A 22,699-nucleotide genomic window follows, 5' to 3' on the forward strand; every position below is an offset into this window, starting at 1 on the left:
CACCATTTTAAATGAACTCCAAAGTGCCACTAGTTAACAATTTTGATTATAAAGTTAGTGTTCTATTTCCATATTAACTACCAAAACCACAGCAGAAATGATCATTCTAGTTTTTCTATACTGAGAATATCTTTGTAAATATTTAAATAGTTGCAAAGAGATAAATGAATCAGAACTGTCAAAATATTTAAGAAAATTTCAAACATGTTTTATAAGAAACCTTTTGTAATTAGTCTAACAATTGCTGTTCTCCTAAATACAAAATACCACTATTAAATACTATAAACTATAGGAGACCTAGAATACAGTGAATAAAAATAGCCAATCACCCTAAATGGCTATCTAGGAGAACGCAACATCCCCAATAAATGGAAATGCTTTTCTTTTTTTTAAAAATAATCTTAGGTGAACTTTTCACATCAAGGGCTACTTGTTCTGATTGCCTAGAGAAGGCGGCATAAACACAAAGACACAAAATAAAATCAAACCAGAAAGGTAGGCTCAAGAGGCCTCACAATCACGCAGTCTTCAACAATCCACTTAGTAATATACAGTAGAAGGGACAGGCTTCATCTCTCACCTACACCTTACTACAGGCTACAAAGCATATCAAAGGCTAATCATTCAATAAGTAAATGCTATTTAGGTTAAAATAAAAAGGTGTATTTGAAGCATAATACTGTAATTTTTTTTTCCTGTGAGAACAGAAACATGGCACTAAAAATGTGTTCATGGACTGAAAATACACCAGGTTTAGTATGAGTAACAGCACTCCTCAGGTCTTTCAGGCCTTAGGTACAGGCCAGTAACCTACTCTAAGATGTGGAAAACAAGAATACAATAGCAAATAGCAGCACTACATAACCACCATGTAACTCAGTGGCCAGTCCTAGCTCTCACTTGGATGCTACTAATGACTTAAGCTTTTCAACCTTTCCTATTTGGTAACACTAAAATTGCTGAATTTGTGTTAAGAAAAGCTATGATTGAAACTGGTTTTACCGTTCAGTACCCAATTTCACATACCAGTGCCAGATAATGTAGATCTTTCCCTGGACATTTTCCTCCACTATTAAAGTAAGCTCTCACAAGGGCAGGGATTGGATATTATTTCTTTGGATTAGACAGACTAGCAGAATCAAGCAGCCATCTGCGCTTACTGGTTAATGGTGCTCAGAATAAAGCACAAGAAAGAAACGGCAGTAGTGAAGATAGAGGCAACACAGTCCTGGGATCTACCAACCTGGAACCAACGTCCAGATGCTTCTTTTGGTAAATAATTTTTCTTTTTTTTAATTTTTACAGAAGCAGGTCGGTCATTTACATCATTTAAGGCTGTTTTCAATTTATAAAGAGTTAAGGAACTGTGAAAGAGACCTGATCTAGTCCTTTATACAGAAACTATATGCCTTTTCCTTTAGAACATATATAGGTTACTGTATACTTTTATACATTTTGAGTATTAAATAAACCTACAGTGAAGAAACTTTTTTCTCATTTATCACCTTTCTTCAAGCCAATGAATCAACCATTACCAGATTCAACTTTTTTGTTTGTTTTTGAGACTAAGTCTCATTATGTAGCCCTGGCTGCCTGGGAACTCTCTATGTAGACCTCAAAGTCACAAAGATCCTCCCGCCTCTGCCTCCTGAGTGTTGGGATTAAAGGTATGCACCACCATACCCTATGAGAGTCTTACTTTTATAACACTAAGCTTTTGGTGTGCTTAAAGATTTTATAATGAAAAAGGATTTAAAATGCCTAAGGGTATTACAGACCTATCAGTTTTTAATTAATTAAAGATGCAGGGGGCTCTTAATAGCCTGGCTGATACTGAATTCCTGGGCTGCAACACTGACCATGCTCAGTAAATTCTAAGTTACAAATAATAAACACTATAATTCAAATGTAATAAAAGATAATAACTAGGGAAAAAAATTGCAATCCTTTGTCTATCTGGTTTCATGGGAAAGAAAATCAGGTCCACTGACTAGAAGGTACACTGGCAGATTTTACATCACCATCAGGAGTATTTGAACAATGACAGCAAGGGAAAAATTTCCCTTGAGACTAAACTCCCAGTTACTGAAACAACTCAAAGAAAGGCAACTGTCACACTGGGAGGCTGAGGAAAAGGATCCTGAGAAAGACAAAGGTGCAGGAGAAGTGACCCTGACAATGCTAAAGAAAAGTGGACTATTTTTAACAGCAGATAAAAGGAGGTAAAAGAAATAAAAATGACTATATTGTACACAATACCTTGCCAACGTTTCATACATTGTTTGTGCAACTTCCTTATATGCATGAAAATCATATGGAACAGCTTGCAGATTAGGACACAGCTGTTTAGCATGCCCAAAAAACATTCCATTCTTAATGCCAACTTGTCTAGAGAGAAAACAAAATACAGTGGAGATTACTCTAGGAAGTATTTTCGTTGACAACCAAATAGCAAATATGTTGGTATCTCCCCATGCCACTAATATGCAGTTTCCTTTTAATTCCTCTTCTTACTAGGGATTAACAATAGGCATTAGGAAAGTTTACAAGAAGTTTGTTGTCCCCCCAACAGAAAATTATACAATTGTCTCACTAGTGTAAATGACATCTCTTTTTTCTATATCTAAACACTTCTCCTAAAACTTGACCTCTGGCCCCTTTGCAGAGATGCCAGCATGCCATATGCTGGTGATATCACAACCACCACAGAGCAGGAATGTGCTGTCAAAAGGTTTTCTTCCCCTAACACATGGCACGGTTTGGCCAGGGTTCATCCCCCAAAGACAAATATGAACGCAAGAACTACACAAAACAGTGCTATGTGACAAACAGACAAAATGTACTCATCCTATTACCACCCAATTCCCAATTGACCAATTCCAATGCTCCTCAAGTGGCTCCGCAGTGGTTGAGATGCCAACAGCATTGTATATGGTAGGACATCACTCTGGGTAGGAGCCAGGGTTCCAGAACTTTGAGGGACCTAATTGAAAATGGTAAATTTTAAATCTACTGTGTGTCTCAATGCCCCACATTACCTTTGATATTTGGAGCATTCAGCATATAACTACAATTATGGAATTATACATAATTAGTAAAATTCCATTTTATCACTCTGTAAAGAATCAAGAAAAAAATATCACAGTAAAAACACAAGCAAAATAAAGCAATCTTTCACCAGATTACATTATTACATAGTATGAACATGGCTATTCTATACATTCATTCAGTAAATATTCACTAACTGCTGAGTTAGTTGGAGGTGTGCCCTGCTTAAGAAACAGATATAATCATTTCTTGGCCTTTGGGCTAAGAACAAGTGAAAAAAAAACACAAATAGTCTTGAATTACTCTGGCATACTCCCAAAATTCAGATTACCACTGAGAACCACAAAGAATTAAGAATTCTCTAAGTTATTCAGAGGCAAATCCAAAATTACATGCATTTTTCATGTACACAAAAGCAGTAACAAGCTGCTTCAGTATGAAGTCCCAAATTGATGCAGAACATTTAATAGGAAGTCAGAAATGATAGGAAGAGTAGTAATGACTGACATAGAATAAAGATAACTGTAATAGTTAAGTCTGGGACATTCTGCAAGGTGCTGGGAAACAAATCTCAAGACGCATGTCCCTGCATCTACCCAGCAAAAGAAGAATTGCAGTCGGTAAGTTTTAGTAAATCAATAGGCTTATTGATGCAGGGAAGTGTAAACATAATACTTTAGATAGGCATATAGAATCAGAATTGAGAAAACTTATTAGAAATAATTATCCTTTGAAAAAGGATAAAAGTTCTCGTAATATAAATCTGAAATGTGTAATATAAATCTGAAATATATACAAGGTAATAATTCATTTTTAAAGGTACATTACATAGTTCCTATAAATAATATATTCTAATATTTAATTTTCCTTTCCAAAATTTCTATATACAAAAGTTTCAGAGGCACAATACTTAGAAAAACACGCTACTTGTATTTAGGTACTCATGCAAATTTTCCATAGGGGAAAGTTTCCATAGGAGACTGAGGATGACCTTGAACTACGGAGCCTTCTGTCTCCACCTCTCAAATGTTGTACAGACATTGCCACCACACTCCATCACCCTCCATCCCATAGACAAGTTTAAGAGTCACTGGACATGATAGGGAAGTTACAAATAAGAAAAACCCAGGAGGTTTCCCCTAACTAGGGGAAGTACAATACTTTCCTTGAATTTGGGAAATTGAGATGTGATTCACAGAAAGTAAGTGAATAAAGACAGTTATTTTTTTAAAAGTCTGCCAGGCCCACGTGGTGATGGCATAACAGCAATCACAGCACTCAGGCAGTGGTGGAGGCACAAGGATTCTGAGTTTGAGGTCAGCTTGGGATACATATACCAAGCTTAGCTACATAGTGAAACCATAACTCAAAAACAAAGCCTGAAGTAGTTGTTTAATAGAATGATCAATGTATTCTTCCCAACTAAAATTCCGTTCAGGAAAAATTACCAATATTGTATTTTAAGTATATGCTGAAAAACAGAATTTATGGCCAAGTTTAAAGTGCAGAGAGCATACTCTTACTTGTAATATCCTTACAAAGAAAAGCTCTTTGCAGTTGGATTAGACAATATAGAGACAACACATCAAATCACTATTGCTTCATTCACCATACTAAATATCCCAAAATCTGTATCATTAATAAAGGGTCTTTAAAAATGCACATGAACTCCAAGTCTAAAACTGTATTTTTCAAATTTCGGGGACAGGGCTTAAAGACACAGCCTTGAACTTGTGGTGTAACAGAGGACAATCCTAAACTCCTAAAACTCCTGCCTCTGGCCTCCTAAATATTCAGAGTTACTAGCTTACAGCATCATGCCTGGCTTACAACTTACTTAAAAAAAAAATCTAGTACTTTGGGAGTATATGCATGCCACGACCTTCAACATATCTACCTTCTCATTATATGTAACACTTATTCTTATTTTAAGTATGTGTAAAACTACTAAAAGTAATATATACAGTAATCTACATATACACACTCCACTGCTCCAAGACTTCCACCATTTCCCAGTCACAGTGCATTCTTTGCTAATTTCATTATTAGTCTATGTAAAACTCATCAATATGTAGAGCTAGAATGACAATCTCCACAATCTAAGTCTCAGTCCAATCTCAGAAACATGTTTCTGATGAAATTATTAATTATATTTATTTTTTTAATAGTGAGAGCAGCCATGTCGTGCAATGGCGCGGAGGTCAGAAGAGGGCTTCAGATTCCCCTGGAACTGGAGTAAAGGACAGTTCGTAGCCGCCATGTGGGTACTGGGAAATCGAACCCAGGTCCTCTGCAAGAGCAGTCAGTGCTCTTAACCGCTGAGCCATCTCTCCAGACCCTAAATTTATTTTTATAGAAAAGCTCCACAGAATATACCTGTTATACAGTCAAGGGTGGGGGGGGGCGGAGAAAGGAACCAAAAATTTTCTAGATTCAATTGTTTTCTACTTCATTAGGATAAGCAGTCTAGAAAATGGAAAGTTACAATTAAGGTTAAAAAAAAAAAAAAACCATAGAAGTGGGTTTGATTTTGTTTTTCTACATGGTTTGATGTTCATCTATTGCCATGTGTGGGTCAATACAAATATACCATCCAAACACCAGAAGTCATGAAGTCCAGCACTAATAGAACCGAGAACACTTCTACCCTTGAAAAAGCCTTGGAACTCTCAACTAGATTTCATCTTTGGGGTTGCTGGTGCTGAGCAAGACCCTACAGAGGTAGTGTGGCAAAGGACAAGCTCTAATTTTTCACCAGCTAGCACAACTTGAAGATGTATTTCTGAGCATCGTCACATAGAGACACTAATTACAACGGACTAGCTAATAGAAGCACAAGTTACCAATCAACGATGAAGAAGAGAGTGAAAGATTAACCCACTAAACACTCTATTAACTCAGCTTTGAACTGCCTGTGCTAGGAAACAGTAGTACCAACAATCCTAAATGCATTTCCATTTCATTTAATTATCTCTATTAAAGTAAATTTCAATTCTCTGGCTAGAGCAACTGACAATAACAAAACAGTTTTTTTATTCATGAGAAAGGTAAAGTTAGCCAGGTAGTACAAGTTTAACGTGCCATAAAATGGGAAAGAAATTAGCATTTTTATTTATGAATGTTTGAACATAATACTTTGTATATAGTCTCTTACTCAAATTAACAGAATTTTAAATAAACTATTCTGATTATAGGATATTAAGTTCAAATATTTTTTTTTAATGTGTATGAGTGTATTGCCTAGATGTATGTGAGTGCACCCGTGTCATGCAATGCGGCGGAGGTCAGAAGAGGGCTTCGGATTTCCCTGGAACTGGAGTTAAGGATGGTTCATAGCCGCCATGTGGGTGCTGGGAATCGAACCCGGGTCCTCTGCAAGAGCAGTCAGAACTCTTAACTGCTGAGCCATCTCTCCAGCCCCATAAGTTCAAATATTTTATGATCAGATCAGACTTGCTTGAATTACCCCAACTCTGAAAAACTGGAGAAGATAACTAATTTAATGTTCTTTTAATAATTACTAAATTCAAAGACACGTAAGTGCTCATTGTGCTATAAAGGCAAAACAGTCTGGGTTCAATTAGTGGGAAAGGAAAAGGACTTCTCATTCTACTTAATAATTATTACTCTTTCTACTTTTATAACTACTATAATTATTTTTAGATAATTTTTCATTTAACTTATTATTATTATTATTATTATGTATATGATGTGTATGTGTAGCCATACATGCCATGGTACAAACACCAATGGCATGCCTGTGGAGACTGAAGGACAACTTTGTGGAGTCAGTTCTCTTTCCTCCTTCATGTGGGTTCCAGGGATCCAACTCAGGTCAGTAGGCTTGTGTAGCGCCTTTAACTGCTGAACCATCTCCCTAGACATTATATTTTTTTTCAAGTATAAGAAACACAAGCCTATTCCTCTTATATTAAAATAGATTACAGTTAAGGTGTCAGATCATTTTAAGATAACTACCTACACATGGTATAAAATTGTAATTTAAAAGTCAATCAAGTTTTTGTTTTTTAAAATAGTTTATTATTTTTATTTTATGTATATTTGTGTATTGCCTGCATGTATGTGAGTGTACTTGTGTCGTGCAATGCCATGGAGGTCAGAGACGGCTTCAGATTCCCCTGAAACTGGAGTTAAGGACGGTTGCCACCATGTGGGTGCTGGGAATTGAACCTGGGTACTCTGCAACAGCAGTCAGTGCTCTTAACCGCTGAGCCATCTCTCCAGCCCTGGCAATCAAGATTTAACTTGAAAACACCAATCAGTTTTATAATACAAGAGTTTTTCTTATTTCTAAAAACGAAAGATTAAATATTAAGATCCTGCCTGCCCTATTCAAGGAAAAAAAATCTAACTCTGTAATTTCATGCTTGAAAGAAAATAAACATAATAATTCAAATTTCTTTTCACTTTCACTACAGAATCTATCATACAGAATGATTAGATTATTTTAAATCATTTAGCATGGTGGTGGTATAAATGAAGCTATTAGGGCTTTTAGTATTTCTTTTGATAACATGTTTGCACATGATGAAATCATAGGCCCGACTGTTATGTCTCAATCTTCACAATATTATATTAAAAACAGTTAGCTATTCATTAAGAATTATAACTCAGTTAACTTCTACATACCTGGCTTCATAACTACAAGAAGCAATTTCAGCCTTTGACAAAACAGAATCAATTCCATTTGTTTGTGCAGAATCTTGATTCTCCCATATTGATGAGTCTGGTATATCTGCTTTAAAATAAAATTTAATGACTACGTTAAAATTTTATTTTCCTTAACTTTATTGAAGAAATTTGTTCTCTTATTTTCAGATCCAAATATTTAGGAAGTTCCAAATAGCTACTTCAATTGGTATTATTTCCAGATTTAGTACAACAAAACTCTCAAATAATTTTCTCCCATTATATTCTTCAGCAACAGTCAGATACACAACATCATAATAAATTCAAAGTGTCCTGTTTAAATTAAAAAAGAAAAGAAAAATCCAGGGCTGGCGAGATGGCTCAACATTGGGTAAGAACACTGGCTGTTCTTGCAGAAGACCCGGGTTCGAATCCCAGCACCCACATGGCAGCTAACAACTGTCCATAACTCCAGTTCGAGGGGATCCGACAGCCTCTTCTGTCCTGCGTGGGCATTGCACGACACGGGTGCACTTACCTATATGCAGGCATAACACTTATACACATTAAAAAAAAAAATCCAAAAGATAATGTAAAATATCCTGTTAGGCTATTATGCAGTTCCTTAAGGTAGACAAGGATGAAAGTGACCAGAGAGACGAACTCCCCTCACACTGCCTTATAACTGTGCAGCTCACTGTAATGGGAAAAAGTTAATGGAAAATACAAGTTTTCTGGAATATTCTTTGTATTTCCTGAAATACTGTCTGTAGAACATAAAACTAACATGCTCAATAAACTTCAAATTTCTAAGTCATTTGACCGAACAGTAATTTAGTAGATCTATTTAGAAATTTTGGTTTCTTAATCCTCATATTCAGGAATTAGGCCAGTATAATAAGCAAGGGATCTCACCCATATACTACACTATATATACATATACAGTATGTATACTATAAAGAAGTTTCATCTTGAACATCAAGATTTTTCTTTTACACCCACATCAGGTAAAAACAGCCTCACAGCATTATTTTTCCCTTTCAAGTAATTCTACTTTTCATTTAATAATGCACGGTCAATTTAAAAACTTGGATTCAATTTCTATCAGTATTAGTTACTTTACAGAACACAACTCTAGTCTAAGTAGTAACAACTCACCAACATACCTAATTTCCAAACCAAGAATATAAAAGTACATGGTCTAAAGAGCCTACTGACTACATGACACTTTTTTTTTAACCATGTTGAGTAAGCTACAGTAATAATTGACAAGCAAATTAAAATAAAGCTGTGGTCAGAAGTCTCAGGATAATATTAATAGGCTAAAAGAAAAGTGTGCTATAAAATACATACCATATTCTAATAACACAATCTCAGCCATGTCTCTATTCTATAAACACTTTTAGCAAAACAAGACCAAACTTATCACGTTAGCTAATTCTAGATAAGCCTACTTTGAGTATATTATAACAATTCAAAGCTAACAATTCGGCATTTCTTTTCCATTTATTTAAGAGACTTAATGTTCCATGAAAAAAAGGAAAAAAAAAATCAGTCAAGTAATGCATCACAAGAAAAATACAACAAAGCATCTGGCTTCAGAGGCTAAAATAACTCTTCCTCATTTTACCAGTAATCACGAACAACTTTTACCTAACTATGCAACCCATACAAGTATTTCCAGATTCTAGCGCCCATACATAAACACCATAAATGCAAGCAAAACTCAGAACTGGTATCCTGGTACAGATCAAATCCTACTTGCATCTAAAAATGAAAACAAGAGTACGTAATATGAGCTATGACTTCTGATTGGTCCACTATCCTAGTCTGTGAGAATTTAAGGAGAGTCACTAACACAGTTCAACAGAGGGTGTTACTAAACAAAGACCATGGACACTTGCATAGCCACAATCAGTCATCTTTCAAAGTTATAAACATGAGTTACTCCTTAAAAGGGAGTTACATGATCTTGATATTTGAAAGACTAGTTAACCTAAGAATCCTGTCTAGAAATTACAGAAAGTTCATGTCTGAAGTGAGAACAGAGTGTGGTCCATGAGCCCCCAATGCCCTGGCCTGAGAGGCAGCACCATCATGTTCCTCTTCACTGGGCTGGCTGACCTGTTCCACAGTGCAGCAGAGTGCGTGGGTCTCTCCACCAGCGGAGTGAGTTGCTTCATGTGAGATTCAAGGAAATGCAGGGACACACTGTCCTCACTGGAGGGCAAAGTAGAGAACTGCTGATCAAAACTTGACAAACTAGACGGGCACATGGAGAATGTGGAGGAACGGTTGGAGAAATCAGAGGCCAGGACCCAAGTCTGTGAAAAAGAAATCGCTGAGAATAAATCTATGACTAATACGATTTTTAAAACTGTTGTTCTTTAGAATGAAAACTGAAGCTGTTGAAGGAATAGAAAATATCTGCATCCTGGGAATCCAGGAAGGGGTAAAAGGCCCCAACCATCAAGCCAACCACGAAGTACAGAGTATAAACGGTTCTGAATGAAATCATCAATGAGATGATTCAGAAAGCAGCTTCCAAAGGAAGTCACAGACAGATGAGATCCCCTGGTTATACCATCCTAATTTCTGAATATGAGGAACAAGAAACCAAAGTTTCTAAAAAGGACGAAAGATGCTTATTTGTCCTAATACTCTGCCTAACCATACAAGTCAAAATATTAGAATTGATTTGTTATAAAGTTGGTGTGCTGAAGTCAAAGATTCTAACTTGCAAATTGATCCTCAGTATTTTCATTTTTAGTGCCATGTCTAATAATGACCCAGAGAAAGAAAGATTAGGAAAAGAGGAATAAAGGCATGGGGAAAAAAGTTCTGAGCACAAGTTTGGTTGCAAACTTCCAATAAAGAACAATCTAGTCATTTTGTATGTAGCAAATATTCCTATACATTCCTAATGGGTCAAAAGGCTTAGGATACAAAAATGAATGGCATCAAGTTAAAGCAAGAGTATAATATCAAAGTATTACTGTCACCTTTTCCAAGGAGAGGAAAATCTGGTTTGGTCAATTTTCAATGGCAAGTGAACTTTAAATATGTTCTCTAATATTTACTTTCTGTGTACTACCCACAATAGTGAAGGGAATATGAATTATAAAAGGTTGTTAAACTATTATGAAAACCCACTGGCTACATAGATGAAGATAAGTAAATAAACAAAGACAATAATCTGTTGCAAAACCATTTATGGCCAGACAGTGATGGAAAGCAAGACAAAAGAGGACCTGCCACTCCAAAAGAACAAGTGCCTGCCAAGGTCAAAATCTAGATGCAGACTACTGAAATAAGATGCAAACTCAGACTCTATTCACCAGAGACTCTGAACACAAAGGAACTGGAGATGCTACCATCAAACATACAACTAATATTTTCTTCCTCTTTTGGTACTTATTCAGTAAGTATTCACTAAGTGTTCAACGTGTGACAAGTGTTGTATACTTCCTATGTGTTCTAGAACTTAAGATTTTACCTCTTTAATAATACACAGAAAATGAAAAGGAAAAAAAAAAAAAAAACCTGGTACAAAACTACACTTAAGACATTAACCATACAACAATACAGCTAAGTCTCAACAAGTTCAATAGCAGCTACCCCAAGATCTACTCCTGACATTAAATACTAGAATCCCAAAACTCTGAAAAGATTTAACAACCAAGAAAAGCCTTAGAAAACATGGGAAAGAGATATATATATAAAGTATAAATGTGTATGTAAAATTACTCTTTTCATACTTACACCATATTAGCAGGTGGTCACAAATGACAAAAAGACCAATACCCCAAAACAACTAAGAAATGTGCAATGACTCTCCTTTTGCCTCGACAAGGGCTTTTCTAAAATAAGCCCAATGTTTAGTAACTGACAAAATAGGGAGTTGCAGTAACTGAGATGGAACCAAACTTCATTGCTTTCTACTGTATTATATGTCTACTTTCTGGCATTTTTCTGAAAGAATCATTTTTTAAATATTTGTGGTTTAACAGGATATTCATAAGGAAACCTACCAATATCAAGAAATTTAATATATTTCTAGGGCAGAGCAATAAAAAAATACATGAAGGTCTTGGTGTTGTGATTGGTGTAATTATGACTTTTGTTTACTAGTATCTAAAGTTAAATACCAAGAGAGCCATGAAAATGTTCCTTACATGAAGCAAGTCCACTAAAATGAAGAACGATACTAGTTAACTAGATTCTGACTCCAATGAAGTTCTACTGTTTTGTTTTTTTCCTTTTATGAGAAAAGATTCTCCCTATATTACCTAAGTTGCCCTTGAATGTACAATTCTCCTGACTTAAGTCTCCCAAGTGCTGGAATTATATATAGGCATGTGCCACCATGTCTGGCTCTAAGTTATACTGTTTCTTGCTTGACTTCCTCACATGAATATTGACAATCTTCACAGTGTCTTTACTGTGACACAAGGCCAAATGACTAATAATTCTCAAGTCTTGATCACTGCATCTACAAAATGAGCATTATTTTCATTCCAATCTATATTTGTGCAAAGTAATTAATCACTTTTAAAATTACTGCTGTGTTCCAGAAAAAACACCACTATCTAATTCAATAAAATGCAACTGTAAGCCAGTCATTTGTATCATATTCAAATTTTGTTTTGATTCAAATTGTCACTAGCATCATTAAAGATCTTTGAATCTGAAAAACCTAATTGTTGTAACTCTGCTTCTACTTCTAAAACAAAGATACCAACAGTAATATCCAGAAGTCATCCATAGGAGCACTATGACTTCAAAGAGCTCATTTGTACCTGCTTTTCCTTTCAGGATTTTATTCTGGTAATACTGCCATTCCAGCTGGGGGTTTGCACCAGGACGTAAAGGTGCCCTTCCTGTGCCTCTGTTACTTGTAACAGCTACTGGTTTCCCTGTGAGAAAAAGATTAAATTACTTCTCAAAGTACAAATGGAATGTGAAGAACAAATAGTGGAAAAAATTTCATGGGATATTAATTATCTAACTTTTTTTCCTTTAATCATTTCAGCCATTAAACCTAAAAGAAGCTAACACAGTTAAAGATTATTTATCACCATGCAAACATCATTTAAGTTTTTCAGCTACTCTCCAAAAGTAAACTATTGGTGACAATTCTGATACACTGATTCAACCTAAAAGCAGCACCTTCACTTTGATTTCCATGGTTTTTGTTTGATTTCTTATAGAAGAAAACAGGCAACTCAGATGCTAGGTTCAGATTTTAAGGGGAAAGATAAACTATAAAAGGAATTTTTATAGTTTTGGCACAGGTAGGTTCAACATCTATACTTTTAATTTTATAGCAAGAGAAAATGAGATGCATGCAAAGGAATCAAAATCTGACAACATATAGCCAAGTATGAGTTTTCAGTCCCTTAGTTTTTGCTTTGGTTAAGAAAATTACTTTAAATTGTGTATTAAGTTAAAGAGCAGCTATAATGTTGTAAAGCAGCAATATAAATAAAATAGAAATTGGGTTGCAGGAGTAACTCAGGTGTAGAGTACAGGCTTAGAAGGCAGGAGGTTAAACACGCACGCCCACGCCCACACACATACACATATGCATGCACGCACACACCACAAAACTCAAAACTTAAAAATACTAAGTTCTAAATACTAAGTTACTCATAGGCTGGTATCAATCCCCTAACATTCTAAAATCCCCTGTCAGAGCTAGAAATAGCAACAACACAGGACAAAAAATAAAGCTTTGTCAGAAACTGAGGATTTTGTGTGGCCTAACTACTGATTCTTTACCTAAGTGAAAAACTGACTTTCAAAAGAAAATGCGAATACAGTTATCTTTTTCAGAAATACCTACTGAAAAGATCTAGAACAACTGTTCCTAAAAAGCAAACCTAAAATTTCATTAAAAAAGACTGTACAGATGACTGAACCTATTTTAGCAATAATCAATGATATAAAATTCTTAGAACCAAAAAGTTAAGATGCTCACCTACATCCAGACAGCAAAGTTATTTGCACAGGAGAAGTACCAAGACTTAAGTCTGAAGACAGGCTACAATAAAATGTCCCTTAACAAACAATAAAAATATGGAAAATGCCCAGAGATCTCCATGTTAAGATAACAATTTCAGCTGAAGATATTTTTCCACTAAAGATTTCTACAGCAAGTAGCTTTCTAATTTCCCTACACTTTTAATAATGGAGTGCAGAAAATTTCAAAGGAGGAATGGATTTTTATGATGGAAAATCAGAATAACTACTTTTCAAATAACACTATCTCATGATAAATATATGCATAACAATATATGGATTTTCTTAAAATACAAACAAGAATACAGACCTTTGAGATCTGGTCTATTTCGTATGCCCACTGATACAAAGAAGCAATCCATATCAACATGCATTATACAGCTCTGATGTCTGGGTGAGCTCAATACTGACATATTTCCTAGAAGAAAAAAGAGAACATTCAAACCCAAAACTAATTCTTCATACTAAAAACTAGGTTGAGTTAATTTTAGAAATCATATTTGAGATGCTTATGAAGAGAAAGGCTAATACAATAAAGATATTATAAACTTTCTACTACCTTGATAGACATCAAACTTCAGTTTCTTTGGTTTTGTAATATAATTTTAAATCAACTGTGATAATATCATGTTATCTTTTCCTTATCTACTTTCTTACTATCTGTAAAGTTTGTCAAAAAGTATATCTTAAAACTACTTATTTTATATAATAAAAATATCAATCAAGTTTTTATATACTTAGTTATTTGGCGCTACCAAGTAACCTTTGATGATCTCTATTCCACATATCCTACACTTTCCTTATGAAACAACTAAATAAAACAATTAAAGTAGCCACTAGCATCTAGGGCTCTTGGTAGGTGTCAGACACTAGAGGTTGATAGGGGTTAGTTTTCCTAAATTCTCACACCACTATAATTTAAGTCACACAGCCAGTGAGTGCCTAAGCTGGGATTAAACTCCAGTGAGTCTGATTTCAGAGCCTTCAAACTACCATCCTGCTATTCCAACTAGACATGCTTCAAAAAGCAGCCTATGAAACAAATATCTACCAATGGAATTTTTCTTATGCCATTAGATGTTACTAAAATGTAGTTCTGTAGCACATATATTACATTTAATGATGGAAAAATGAGTATGTTTGGGCTGGAGAATTGGCTCAGCAGTTAAGAGAACTGGCTCCTCTTACAGAGGACTCGGGTTTGGTTCCCAGCATCAATGTGGCGGCTAACAACCGTCTGTTAACTCCAGTTCCAGGGGATCCAATGCCCTCTTCTGACTTCCATGGGCATTGCACAACATGGGTACACTTACGTACATGCAGACAACACACTCACTCATACACATAAAATAAAAATAACAATTTTTTTTTAAAAACAAACATGTCTTATAAGGACAATCAATGGTTTCTAATAACCCCAAGATAAGTCACTAGGATTATTATAACCCAACTATTAGGGTTAAATAATACTAGAACATTATATTACTTCCTAATAAGATTAGAATTACTTCCCCTGGTCCTCCAAAATATAGTAACACAGGTCCTAAAACTAAGAATCATGAGTTTGTAAAAAGTTCTGATCTTACAGAATATTCCTATGAATATGTGGATCTGCTTTACAAAAGGTTTTTAAAAACTTAGTCCCTAACAGCTGGGTCACTTCATCTACTGAACTGTGAAGTCATTTACCAGACCTTTGTTCATATTATCTTTAAGCTGGCAATCCCATGAGCTGGATACCACCAATTCCTATCACTCCTCTGCAGAGAGGAAATAGACTCGAGAGGCTGTTCCCACCAGAGAATTTAGCAGAACGAGAATTCAGATTCAGGCTAAACTATCGAATAGCAAACCCATGTACATCCTCTCTGTTACCTTCAGAAATTATTTCTCCAGTAAATTTTAACAATTGCAATTTCTTTCCTTCTTTCTTTGGCAGTGCTAGGTATAAAACCCAGGGCACTGCACATCCTAAGTAATCAACAGTCATAATTCTGCTGTATAAAAGTATTATGAAATATAACATAAACAACCCAAAATAGTATTAAACATTTAAAGAGTACAAAATGCATAAATCAAGTATCTACAAGTGTTTTCATAGAATACAACAATTTCTCATTTTATTTCCATTCGTGGAACTAATTCATAATATTTTAAAGCTTTCAGAATTAAATGACCTTCAAGTCATTTAAGGCCAAGAAATAACGTCAAGATAACCTAACACCTATAGTATTCTGAAATATTTCAGAAATACCCCAAAAGCATTTGTAACTAAAAACACATAGGAAACTATTAAATAAGGAAGAAAACCCATGTGGAAACAAAATAATTAGTTTCTGTGCCTCAGTTTCCAGCTATGTTATTATTACATAATTGTGGAGACTTCTCCCACCCCAAAAAGAAAAAAGCCAAATCTTATAATATGTAAAAAAGCAACTAAAACTTCAAACTAGATCTAAATTAGAATCTAATTTAAATAGCAATTGTCACAAATTAGCCTACTGTTGTTGGGTTTGTATTTTGATGACAAGTATTAAAAACAAAAACACAATTAAGCAATCTACTTAGCTATAAAAACACTTAATCTCACTAAAAGTTTACCATTGTAAATACAATTATATGCCAATGTTTAATTTTTAAAAAGTTCATTATGAAGCAAGCTTCTAGAAATTAACAATTACTCTTACCAATTAACTTCATTCTCACAGGAGATTAAGCACTGAATATAAAACATGTTAAATTTATACAGTTCAAAATGTCAACAATTTATAAGGTCTACACAGGAAGGGAATGCTCAGAATCCCAATTGTGATGCTTTTTTTTCTTTAAATTAATGAAGTTTTCTGTTATACTTACTGAAATTTACATAACTAGAAGCTTCTGTATTGTATTGAGAATTTGGTAGTGATTAGAATACCAATAAAAGCATAATAACAAAATTGTCAAGTATAACTGTTCTTTAAGAAAACAATTTTAGTATCTACCTGTGTCAGTTACAACAAGGGAAGACCTGCCTGTTTTCATTTTTTTTAACTTTTCCCTTCCTGGAAAGATACCACTACTTTGCCTTTGTAGGGTATTGACAAACTCAGTCAATTCACACTTCCATGTTGAGATGTGATGAAGTCTTGAACGAGAATAGAAATCTGAAATAAAACTGGAGTCTGAAGGTTTGGATGGCACTGAAGGTGCTACCTTGCTAAGAGTTGGTACTGAAGTGCTTTTTGTGCTTGAAGGCCCCTGAACAGTGGAGTGGTGAGCACCATTGATTTTAGTGTTACTGTGCAAAGGTGGTGAGAGAGAATTAGTTCTGTGTGGATTCCGCAAAGCATCTGGATTTCTGGTGCTCTGCTGCAACTGCTGCAGTGGGCAGTCTCTGAAGTCAGTGCTGTTCTTCTCAGCCCTCTTCTCCTCCTGGGCAGAGTCTGGAGAAAGCCTGTTGGCAACACTGTTGCCCACAGGCATCAAGCAATCCTCTGTCTTTAAGGCACCGTTAGAGCTATGAGTGTGTCCATTAAAAATGGCAATGCTATCTCTGGGATGCGGAATTCCATTTTGTTTCCTTCCTGGAAGTGTCTGTTCCAGGTCCACAAAACTAAAATCATTATTTGAATCTTCTTCAGTCCAACTGTTCACTCCATTCACTTTCACTTCATTTTCTGTCTCAATCGTCTTAATCGTGTGATTTCTGAAGTACAAGAAAATTTTAAATTAATAATGTCTAACTTTAAACCTTAAAATACTCATTCTCTTAGTGACATTAATATTCCTCTCTTAAAAACTGAAAAATTGGGGCTGGAGAGATGGCTCATTGGTGAAGAACACTGGTTGCTCTTGCAAAAGACCCGGGTTCGAATCCCAGCACCCACATGACAGCTAACAACTGTCTGTAACTCCAGTCCCAGGGGATCCGACAGCCTCTTCTGTCCTCCGTGGGCACTGCACAAAACAGTTGCACTTACCTACATGCAGGCAATACACTCGTACACATAAAATAAAAATAATAATTTTTTTTTTTTTGGTCTTTTTGAGACAGGGTATCCCTGTAGCCCCAGCTATCTGGAACCTCACTATGAAGAACAGGCTGGCCTTGAAATCACAGAGACCCGCCTGCCGCTGCCTCCCAAGTGCTGGGATTAAAGGCGTGCGCCACCATGCCCAGCGTAATAAAATATTTTTTTTAAATACTTAAGTTAAACCACAAACATTATATTATTTTTGCTTCAACAAAAGATAATTCTTTTTTTTTGGTCTTTTTGAGACAGGGTCTCCCTGCAGCCCCAGCTGTCCTGGAACTCACTATGTAGATCTGCCTGCCTCCGCATCCCAAGTGCTGAATTAAAGGTATGCGCCACCACGCCCGGCACGAGATAAGTTTTCTGAAAATTTTATTATATTTTTTAAAAGATAGGCTCTCAATAAGTTGCCCAGGTAGCCTAAATTCCTGATCTATCTGAGCTTCTTAGGTACTGTGATTACTGACCTGTGCAGGCATGTCTACTTGTGTTATTACTTTCTCCCCAAATTAACTAGAACCTATCAATACTAAATATCCTACTCAAAACCACAGTGCTTGTCATTTATTTACTACAGGCAATATTTTTAAATTATTGTGTAACTTCTATTTTTCATAAAAATGAACAAAAATTTACCTGAGTTCTTATTCCTGATTTTACATTTGATTTTTATGTAAGGCACTCTAACACACTAAACCCAAAACTGCAACAAGTGGTACTAAAGACCTGAATCCAGTTAGCTCTAATCAGCATGAAAGCTGACAAAACTGTATGCAGTAACTCATGAATACTGCTAACTACTATTCAAGAAGAAAAGATGCAAGATCGGATATGTAGTGGTAATGCAGTTAAAATTTTCAGCAAGAAAAATGAGAATACTTGCCCAATTAACAAGGGAAATAAATGGCAGTTTGTTTTCAAGTAAGGCATTTATTTTCAAGAAATAATCAGGGATATGCAAAGGCAAACTGGATCAAGTTTTCTGGTCACAGGCTTACAAATGCAGGACCGATGAAAAATGTTATGCTAAATCTGTATTCTACCTATTCTAGATGTTTGCTTAATAATGTTCTATAAAGACAAAATTCTTTTGTATTCATAAAAATGCCCGAGTAATAAAAACCAAAATCTGGATTGCATCAATGATTCATGCTTAGAAATGCCCACAGTGTTATTCTAATTACTGTTCAGACTAAATGAAGGGGTAACAAATACAGTACCGGGCTAGGGGTAAGATTACCAACCCTACTAGTTGTTGCCTTAAATCCCTCATCTTAATGTCAATTTGGCTTATTTGTGTAACAGTCTAACTACATAGGAAAAAAAAAAAACAAAAAAAAAACAAGTTGAAATGCAAAAAATGCCATACATTTCTACTTGTCTCAGGCTCTGACTGAATCTATCATGGACTATGATAGCCAATTCTAAGTATATCCAACCCTCACAGATCATCAGGACAGTGAAAGGAAAAAACATAACTGTAAACAGTTAAAAGAAAAGAAAGAAAACCTACTTGGTCACATCAGAGAAAGCCTGCCCCTTAAAGAAAAAGCAGGGAAGCAAAACGTCACTTACGACCAATTATAAAGTAATTTTAAAGTACCAACTATACACAACCCCAAACTCACAGAAGGTAATAAAAGATGTAAGACAGAAAAATCTTATTTAGGTTTTCTGTATCAAACATTGTGATTCTTTACATGAAGAATACCAACACATGCAAAAAAATGCATATACTGGAAAAAATATGTTAATAATATATTCTTTATGTGCCGATATCCCAGTCTAGACAAATGCACACTACAAAACAGCTATATGGGAAATATGACCAGTAGGTGCATTTTACTAAGCAATAACATCTGTATTTGCATTAAAAAAAATCAAATCTTGGGGGCTAGAGATGGTTCAATTCCCAGAGCGTGTATGGTGGCTCAAAACATCTGTAACTCCAACTGCAGGAGATCTGACAACCTCTTCTGGTCATGTGGTGCACAGACATGCATGCAGGCAACACTCACAAATAAAATAAAAAATAAATCTTAAAAAAAGAAGTCAAATCAGCTGGGTGTGGTGACGCACACCTTTAATCCCAGCACTCAGGAGGCAGAGGCAGGCGGATCTCTGAGTTCAAAGCCAGCCTGGTCTACATAGTGAGTTCCAGGACAGCTGGGGCTACAGGGAGACCCTGTCACAAAAAGACAAAAAAAAAAGAGTCAAATCTAAAAGCTAAATTCTTTCTACAATAATCAACAAAAAGATGCGCATTCTGTGGATTTCCTCATGTAACTGGTATAATCTTAAACAGTATTTTGAAAATTAAAAGTTTATAAGTTAACATAATAGAAATTTAGATAAGCTTCTAAGAGAATACAAGTTAAATAACAAATGACAACAACAAAATTACAGAATGTAGTGATATTGGATCCTCCCAGGTTAGATCACTCTTCTTTTGGAAAAAATATCTCCAACTCCCAAAGAAAGCAATTTAACAAAAAAGAAAAAGCTAATGATAATGAACTACTTGACATGCAAGTTAAGGCAACACACCACTTAATTTTAGAAACCAATTTATTCAGGATTATTGCAATTAAAACCTAAATCAATGTATTTTTAAAATCACATGTAATAAAGTCTAAATCTACCCCATTTCTGTAACTGAGGAACACCAACTAATATATTTATACACTTAGAACTATAAATTTTGTATTTTTGAAAAGTAACATAAAAATATAAGCATTTTAATTAATTTTTTATGCATGGAACATAACAAAAGTACAGCTGATACAGTTAGTTGGGTTTTTGTGAGAAAGTAACATTCTACAGTAAACTACCTAGAGGAAAATAGTTTTATGAAAACTCATGAAAAAATTACTATTAAGATCTAGATTGCTTGCATTGTATACTTCTGAACCTCTTATTATAAAAATAGTTTATTTAGGGGCTGGAGAGATGGATCAGTGACTAAGAGTACTGGCTACTCTTGCAGAGGACCCAGGTTCAGTTCCCAACACCCACAATAGCAGCTAAAAACTGTCCCTAACTCCAATTCAGGGGATCTGACACCCTCTTCTGACCTCCAAAGTACCAAGGGTACACTTTCATACATGCAGGCAATACATTCATACAGATAAAATTTTAAAATAGTATTTTTCAAAAATAGTTAATTTAGGGGGAAGATATCTATCTCCACATACATATTTCAATGTTTATTACAGGTGAATGGTCAGCTTAAAAAAATATGTTTCTACCTTCAGGAGAATAGGGACACACTCGTTGCCAAAAAAATGTTTGCTTTCCAATCTACACAAACTTACACCCTGTTGTTGAGCTGTTTGGCTATATTGCTTGGACCTGGCACAGGATCCTCAGGTTTGCATACAGGATTAAAGTTGAGACCTTTCTGCGCACTGGATGGCTTGGTGTACAGTTGATATGGAATGTAAGACAGGAGTCGCCCAGCTTTGATGCTGAAACAAAAAACACTAATTTAGAATTTTAAACCTGATGAAAATGAACTTCAAGAAAAATCAGCACCCTTAGACTTTTAAGTATTTCATCAGCAACAGGCCATCTATTCTTCTAGTTTATTCTTCTTAGTGGTCTTAACATAAGCACTTACTCTGCACTTAGTAAGATATTCTATCCATGAAAATTAACAGGGCTAGAACTTTATAAACTAGTTTCCAACAATCTTAGATGAAACAAACCAAGAGATAGATCAAGAGAGGAAAATTTTTAAGCATTAGCTGAACTAGAATTACAACCTTCATAACTTACACATTTACCGTTATTCTAACTCTTAACAGAGAATCATGAAGTCTTTCTCAAATTATAGCCTTTTATAGGATGCGTATACTGGAGACTCTAAACTTCAATAATTCACTATAGAATGATTAAAAATGAAAAATTAAAATTAAATATATAGAACAAAATAAAGGATCTCAACATTAAAATAATAATTTACAGCCATTTATGTATATCAGAATAGTTAAGAGACAAGGCATTTTTAGGTATAATCTCTAGGAGAGCAGAAACTATTACACACATCCGACTCCAAATGTTCACTATGTATCAAACACTGACTAGAATCCAAGGGAACCCTAGTACCACAATACTAGATGGTACTTTTTATACTTCTGAAATAAACCCAATTTGATTAAACTATGTTGTTCCTTGAAGCAGCAAGGGTCTCGTGTAGCTGAAAATTCTGATCCTCTTGCCTCTACCTCCCAAGTGTTGGAAATACAGGCATTTGCCACACTATCTACATTAAGCTGTCTTAAATTGAATTTGCTTGCTAATAAAGTAGATATCTACAAATATATAGCTACTATAGATTTTGTTTTGTTGTCTTTTTGAAACAGGGTCTTCCTGTAGCCCCAGCTGGTCTGGAACTCACTATGTAGAACAGGCTGGCCTTAAACTCACAGAGATCCACCTGCCTCTGCCTCCCAATTGCTGGGATTAAAGATGTGCACCACCAAGCCTGGCAATTATTATAGATTTTTACAAATATCATTTCACTTCAAAATTCCAAATAATTGACTAATAATGCTAATGCAAATAATCAAATTTTTAAAATAAACTAAAAATACTAAGGAACTTCCCTTTAAAATTACCCAGGAAAATAGTTAATAAGTTAGTCTCACAAATCCAAGAGTCAATGTTTTTATTTTCTTAATTTTTTTCTTCTATTTTCTGTACCCATCTGATTCCAAATTTTCTGTATGGCTTAAAATATTAAGAATCTTGTGGAAAATTACTATACTAAACTGTCTTTAAAACAACCAATTTTAAAACTTGGGTCAACACTGTGAACACATGAAAACATCACCCTGGTGAGGTATTCTAAAAATGAAACAAAATAATCCTACAGCCTATGTACTTTGTACAATTATATAGGTATATATTTAATAATCCTAAAGTACCTTAAACTATATCCAAATGCTGATCAACTACATTAC

General features: G+C 35.1%; 1 protein-coding gene across 5 annotated transcripts in view; it reads right to left on the reverse strand.

The window, feature by feature from the left end:
- Rev1 (REV1 DNA directed polymerase) overlaps positions 1–22,699 on the reverse strand; it is a 64,970-nt gene that overhangs the window by 21,688 nt on the left and 20,583 nt on the right. The window contains exons 4-11 of one of the 5 annotated variants that reach the window (XM_029569785.1): positions 21,050–21,202; positions 16,704–17,407; positions 14,030–14,137; positions 12,498–12,614; positions 9,823–10,022; positions 7,699–7,807; positions 2,856–2,983; positions 2,260–2,388 (exon numbers count right to left, since the gene is read on the reverse strand). In XM_029569785.1, coding sequence (XP_029425645.1) covers positions 2,260–2,366 — 107 coding nt within the window. In that variant the 5' untranslated portion in view covers positions 2,367–2,388; positions 2,856–2,983; positions 7,699–7,807; ... (3 more) ...; positions 16,704–17,407; positions 21,050–21,202. The remainder of the gene's footprint in view (positions 1–2,259; positions 2,389–2,855; positions 2,984–7,698; positions 7,808–9,822; positions 10,023–12,497; positions 12,615–14,029; positions 14,138–16,703; positions 17,408–21,049; positions 21,203–22,699) is intronic. The other 4 variants (XM_017801277.2, XM_017801276.2, XM_008845866.3 and 1 more) reach the window with 4 other exon arrangements.

This window comes from Nannospalax galili, unplaced genomic scaffold, assembly GCF_000622305.1.
Source record: "Nannospalax galili isolate Female #2095 unplaced genomic scaffold, S.galili_v1.0 scaffold182, whole genome shotgun sequence".
In the NCBI taxonomy this organism is placed as follows: Eukaryota; Metazoa; Chordata; class Mammalia; order Rodentia; family Spalacidae; genus Nannospalax; species Nannospalax galili.